The following is a 6,691-nucleotide window of genomic DNA, read 5'->3' on the forward strand; positions in this document are numbered from 1 at the left end:
GTGGGGCCAGGCGAGGCAGACCACCCCAGGACATAACCGGGTTTTTAAGGGTCAAACATTTTATTGAAAATATCTTCTCGTATTTTTATATCGTCATTGCATTGTGTACGCTATTGTAATTGTTTTTCACTTTACCCTTCGTAATTATGTCTTTGAAAATACTAGCTTTAGCTATAACTGAGGCAAAATTCTTTTATTCCTGGGACAAGTTAGCTACTGGAGGCAAAAAAAGGGCAGCATTTATGGATATCCATGGGTTGCTCATGTGTGGATTCAACCAACCAAAGTTCCAAAATATTTATAAAAATCTCATCTTACTGAGCCTATAGCCATATTTTTTGTCATTATTATTCCTGAAACAATACCATAATGACTATTTTCATAGCATTTATATTGTATTAGGTATTAAAACTAAGCAAGAGATGATTTAAGGTATGTGGAAGAAGATATGCCAATGCATACCTATAAGCATGGCTACTCAGGAGGCTCTTGAGTTCAAGTCCACCCTGGCCAGTTTAGTCACACAGAGAGACATTGTTTCAAAAAAAACTTTTTTTAAAAAAAAGCACTGAAGCTATATATTAGTGCAATGGTGGCAAACCTATGGCAGGAATGCTGCAGCAGGCTATTTCCTTCAAAGCCCTGAAAAGTTCTCCATCACTGGCTTAGGTTGAAGGCTTTGGGGTCAATCCTCAATATTGAAAAAAAATGAAGTCTATAGGATGATGTGTGCAGGTTATATGTGAAAACTGTACCATTTTACACAAGGATTGAGGATCTGCAGATTTTGGCATGGCGGGGGCTGGAATCCATCCCTGTAGATTTCTGATACTCCAGGTGGCTGTGTTATGGCTAAGACCAAGCCTTAGAAACCAGAGAGCATGGGCTCTGTGCAGTGATGCCTTCTCTTAGCTTTAGGTCACTGAGCACCTATAGCTTTTGGCATCTGCAGGTGAAGATAGATAATGTTGATGCCTCTTCAAGGTCCATCATATGATGTACCTACTTCAGTGTCTGGCACATTAGTGACCTTTAGTCAACAGTAGCTGACTTTATATTCTAGGTAAATTTAGTCATTTGTCCACTAATACAAATAACCAGCTGTTTAACATAAAGAGAGATGGGTAGTCTTCCCAGATGCCCTCTAAGCTGGACCCTGGGCCTCCCTGAACTCAGCACTTCTGGTTGACCTGACTGCCTCTTCTTGCCCTTACAGAGCTCAAGGCAACTGTGACCCTGAGGCAGCCATGACTGAGAGCACTCGCTGCTGCCGCCAGGAGACGTACCTGGACCTACAGGGAATGAAGTGGGCTGAGAACTGGGTCCTGGAGCCCCCAGGCTTTCTAGCCTATGAGTGTGTGGGCAGCTGCCTGCAGCCCCCAGAGCCCCTGACCTTCAAGTGGCCATTTTTGGGACCACGGCAGTGCATTGCCTCGGAGACAGCTGCACTGCCCATGATTGTCAGCATCAAGGAAGGAGGCAGGATCCGGTCCCAGGTGGTCAGTCTGCCCAACATGAGGGTGCAGAAGTGCAGCTGCACCTGGGATGGGGCACCTGTGCCAAGGGTGCTTGAGCCGTAGGCACTCTACACAGCCACTGAGCCTCTGACTGGACGAGTGCACAGAAGCAGGTCTTAATGTAGGTCTTGGATGTTTTTGGCTTGTTTGTTTGTTTGTTTTGAGACAGAATCTCGTTATATGGTTCAGGCTGGCCTTAAAGTTGAAATCCACCTGCTTCAGCCTTCTGAGTGCTGTGATTACAGATGTGTGCCACCATGCCCAGCTTTAATGTAGGTCTGAATTTCACACTTAGCAATTTACCCTTGTCCCAATTTAGTGCCCCTCTATTACCTTGGCCCTGTGTTCTTCCTTTTCCTGTCCTTATTGCCCTGAACTCTTCCTAAGCACTTATACTTCCTATCACGCAGCTCAGAGGGTGAGCTGTAGGAAGAAACCTTGACTACTTAGAGGACCTGACTGAGCAACAGACAAATTTTTAGCTGAGAAAATTGTTATCTGGAAAATTCTCAGCGGAAACAAAACTCTGTGCTGAGAACTGAGGAAATAGAGTAGATTTGCTCTGTTACATGAATTAAAACAAGAAAACCCTGTTTTCCCTAGATAGGATGGATATTTGAACCCCCCCTTCCCTAAATACTGACCCATCATTAGATTTCCTGTAAACATACCTATGTTCCCAGTCCCCAGGAGTTTTCATGGAAAGAGGAGACAAGGTTTCAGGCTGGAGACAATAGAAACAGGACACCCGTTTTTTGGATCAGACAGGGATACAAGCTGGGAGCTCAGGCAAGTGCAGAGGCTTCTGCTAAGATGCCACTGAGCCAGGAATCTGACCGTCTCTAGCATCACCCCCTACTCCAGAGAATGAATTACTTCTGCATATATAGGTTGACCCCCCCCCCATTTTAGAGAACTTATTGCCAGAAACCATGGGTACTTACAAGCTGTTTTTTTTTTTTTTTTTTTTTTTTTTTGGTACTGGGGGTTGAACTCGGGTCCTTGCGCTTGCAAGGCAGGCCACTGAATCACTGAGCTAAATCCCTGGCCCTCTTACAAGCTGTTTTCTATATTTAGCAAAAACAAGTAAATGTAGATAATCTGAAGGAGCAAAATAAAAGTGATCTTTTACTGTTTCTGTACTTAATTTCTGGCACTCATTACATATGAGAGAAAGGAGCAATAATGGAGACAGAAAGGGGATGAACAAGGATCCTCAACTTCTAGGGGCAATGAGTATAACAACTAAACTTATATTAGGCTTTAAATCTGATTCTAAAACAAGGACTGTGAACATAGCCTCCTCTTTAGACAGTAGTTTAAAAGCCCTATGACAGTGGATATGTAGACAGGAACCAGGGAGTTTGATGAGGCAGGAGAGTTCACCTCATATGTCACATATGTTCCTTCACTTAATTCTTGAAACTATCACTAGAGGTCAGTATTCCTGTTTTCAGATGTGGAAATTGAGGATGTGGCATCCCATGTAATTGGTTATAAACTTCCAACCCCAGTCCCTAGTGAATGAGCTCAGCTGCTGCTGATAGGCATTGGGGTAGGGATATAACTGAGGTAGCATGTGCAAAGCCCTAGGTTCCATTCCTAGCACCACATATACTTGCATATGCACAGACACGTTACTTGGAAGTTGTAACATCTGACAATTCTGCATTTGACTTTTCTACTCATCTGGGTTTCCTTATGCCTGACTCTGGAGAAAGTTGTACTTCAAGTTCATGGACTCTGTTTCTTATCCACAGGATAACTAATACCAACTGAATAGTGGAATGAAACACTTGAGCAAAAAATGTTGTGCAAGGACAGCTAGGATTTGAAGACAGCAGGAATATTTTTGAGGGCTGGGGATGTAGTTCAGTGTTGTCATGCCTGGCTGGCAAGTGCAAAGTCCTGAGTTTGATTCCTGGTGCAGGTTGGGGGGACGTGCACCGTGGCACATCCTATAATTCCAGCACTTTGGGAAGCTATGACAGGAGGCCACTAGTTCAAGCCTGGACAATTTATGGAGACTCTGTATCAAAATAAAATAATAATGATAATAACAAAGGGCTGAGGACATAGCTTTTTGTGGGTTTTATCACTGGTACCAAAAAAACCAAAAACAACAAAACCTCCTAAACCAACACACAGCAAAATCTTTTTTCAAGCATTTCAGTGATTTTTTAATTATGTATTTTCTTGATTGTATACAACTATAAGTAGTTGGTTTGTATGGCTTTTTTGATATTTACTTAGTTTCATATAAGTAGCTAGTTTGTTTGGAATAGTTAAAAGTCCAAAAGTAAAAGTTTATTTTTTCTTTTGTCTATGAAATTGTTTATTTTGATCTGTGATCTATGAGTGGAACAATGTTGTCCAATAAACTGGAATTTTAGTTTTCTGCATTTTTAAAACAACAACAATAACTACAAAATAGAATTAAGTTTAAGATGTGTCTAACTGTGTAGGAATAAGAAGTGTGGAGAGTTGGGCCAGGGATTTAGCTCAGTGGTTCCACTGCCTGCCTCACAAATGCAAGGACCCAAGTTCAATCCCTGGTACCCAAAAAAAAAAAAAAAAAAAAAATTTTTTCATTATAAATACTCAAGTAAAATTAGGAAAATTTTGCTCAAAATTGTAATCAATTTGTTTCTTGAAATGAGAAAGGCCATCAAGGTCAGAGCATATGCACAGCATGAATTTTGGTTCATGATACCAAACAGATTACTGTTATACATGATTAAAAACACATTCTCCTTAGGTGGTAGATTAGAGACAATATCACTTGCCTGGAGTGTGGCTCAGGGGGTAGAGCACCACAAAAGAAAGAAAAAAATACAATTGCTTCTTCCCATTTTCCTATAATAAACAAGGACTATTTGTGCAATAACAAAAATAAATGCAAACCATGCAAAATATCCCTCCTGATATGGTTTCTATGTCAGGGAGGACTGGGCACCAAGGGACTTGCCACCTGTCTAGCAGAGGTGCTCAAGACTCTCCCCATGGCTCGAGTCATCTCTGTTAGAAAAGACAGGCCTGCTGTTTAGATAAGCCAGGATGATGGAGGACCCGAGGGCCTTAGAGCGAGGATGTGTACAAGTGAAGACAGAAGTGCTCTACTCTTTGACAGCTGGAGGGGGATATTCCAGGGCTGAGGGCAGAGAAGAGTGCAGGACAGGGAGGTCTAAAACCACCTGACTGCTCAATGGGAGGATGGGGTAGCTAGGTGAAGACAGGCAATCCTGGCAGCGGTAGACACTAGCACTGAAGGGTGCAGGTGCTGGAGGGGAAAAGAACATGTCCATGGGAGGCTAATAATGTGAGGCTCAGGCCTCCTCCTCCTTGAGGGTGTTTTCTAAGTAGTTGCATAGGGTTGGTGACCTCTGTGCTCCTCCTTTCATGTATCTGATCATCCTGAAGGGATTTCTTAGGCATCAGGTATACTTGGTAGATATAGTGCTGAAGAAAAGAGAATGAAATGTAAAGAAATAAAAGAAATGTAATGAGAATGAAATGGGATGATCTACCATTAAAATGGGTAACCAAAGTGTGTATGGGCTGGGAGTGCAGCTCAGTGATAAGAGGGTCTGCCTGACATGTACAAGGAAGGCCTGGCTCCTGTCCTCAGAAAACCCCCTCCACATATGAAAAAAAGAAGAGAAAAATTGGGTGCATGTGGACCTTAAACTTTGGAGATGAAAAAAATAGATCTCAGGATACCATCAAAGATAATCTTTTTTATTTTTATTTTTTCAGTACAGGGGATGGAGCCCAGGGCCTTTTGCTGGCTGCACCAATCTCAGGCTCTGCCACTGAGCCACACTGCTGGCCCCATAACCAGTCTCTGGTCAGCAGCTCCTATGCTCAAGCTTTAGAGAGTGGCTGCCATCAATGTCCCCTTCTTTATGCTGCCGGAGGAAGCCAGCACTGGAGTCACCAAGGCATCCAGCTAAGGGTGAGTGTGTTAGGTGTAGGACACACATTTACATCTGGCATGGGGCCTGTGGGGCCTCTGGTGAACTAGGAATAGTTCTGAGCATCTCTCCCAGGAACTTGAAGCATTAGGAAGCAGGCTGTGAGGGAGTACTGGGCCCACTGTCCCCACACAAAACACTTCTACAAGAAAGAGGCCAAGTGAAGGAGGCAAGTAGAGGAAATAAGTGGACGGGTTCAGCAGTATGCAGCTCTAGCTCCATCCTGGAGGTCTGACCTCCTGTGGGTGCTCCCTCTATTCAGTTCTCCAAGTTCCCTGTTCTTTTTGTAAAGGCTCTATCAGAATTCTGCTTCCCAAGGCTAATTGGAGCAGTCAGGTTTCTGGTTTCAGAGCTATGACTGGTTGCAGTGCTGCCACAAGAGCTCTTAAAGCTCCAACCAAATAGCTAAGATAGGGAATCAGCCTGGGTGTCCATCCAAGCATGAAAAGATTGACCAGTAGGAAATGTGGTACATACACACAATGGGATACTAACCACAAAGCTGAATGAAATCCTGTCATTGGCATGAAAATGGGGACATTGGAGGACAGTATGCTAAGTGAAATAAGGCAGACACAGACAAGGGTCACATGTTTTCTCTTACATACAGGTTTTTAAAAAAAGCAGCCAGTCTGAATGTAGAAGAAATTACCATCAGCTGGGAAGTAGGGGAAGATGGATAAAGAGGAGTGGACTTTATTAGTACATGCATGTAAGGGAATATCACACTGAACTTCATAATATGCATAATTAATACACATGATCAAGCCCAAGTGGCCAGGAATGTAGCCTAGCACTGCAAGGCCCTGGGGATTGATCCCTTGTATCATCAATGAACTAAACAACAAAACATGTCCTAAACCATTGAACCCTAGAAACGTTTTAGAGACCCACACTAGAAATAATCAAGGAGCCAGGCAAAAGTCTCAAGGTCTCATTATAGTTCTATGAATACTAAGCTTAAAAATTGATATGTGAAGAGGCTGGAGATTTAGTTCAGTGGTTCTGCACCTGCCTTGTAAGTGCAAGGTCCCAGGTTTGACCTCCAGTACCAAAAACAAAACAAACAAACAAACAAACAAGCAAACTTGATACGTGAGGGCTGGGGATTTAGTTCAGTGGCACCTTGCCTGCCTTGAAAGCACAAGGTGATGAGTGAGTTTGATCCCTGGTACCAAAAAAAAAAAAAAAAAAAGTTCA

The 6,691-nt window shown here is 42.9% G+C and overlaps 1 protein-coding gene across 1 annotated transcript in view; it reads left to right on the top strand.

The window, feature by feature from the left end:
• The window catches only part of Lefty1 (left-right determination factor 1), a 3,185-nt gene extending 1,605 nt beyond the window's left edge, over positions 1 to 1,580 (top strand). The window contains 1 exon segment of the mRNA XM_010613209.1: positions 1,119 to 1,580. Within this exon segment, the coding sequence (XP_010611511.1) occupies positions 1,119 to 1,580 (462 nt within the window).
• The last annotated feature ends 5,111 nt before the right edge of the window (positions 1,581 to 6,691 follow it).

Source organism: Fukomys damarensis, unplaced genomic scaffold (genome assembly GCF_012274545.1).
Source record: "Fukomys damarensis isolate Sample0158 unplaced genomic scaffold, DMR_v1.0_HiC HiC_scaffold_11, whole genome shotgun sequence".
NCBI classification, from domain to species: domain Eukaryota; kingdom Metazoa; phylum Chordata; class Mammalia; order Rodentia; family Bathyergidae; genus Fukomys; species Fukomys damarensis.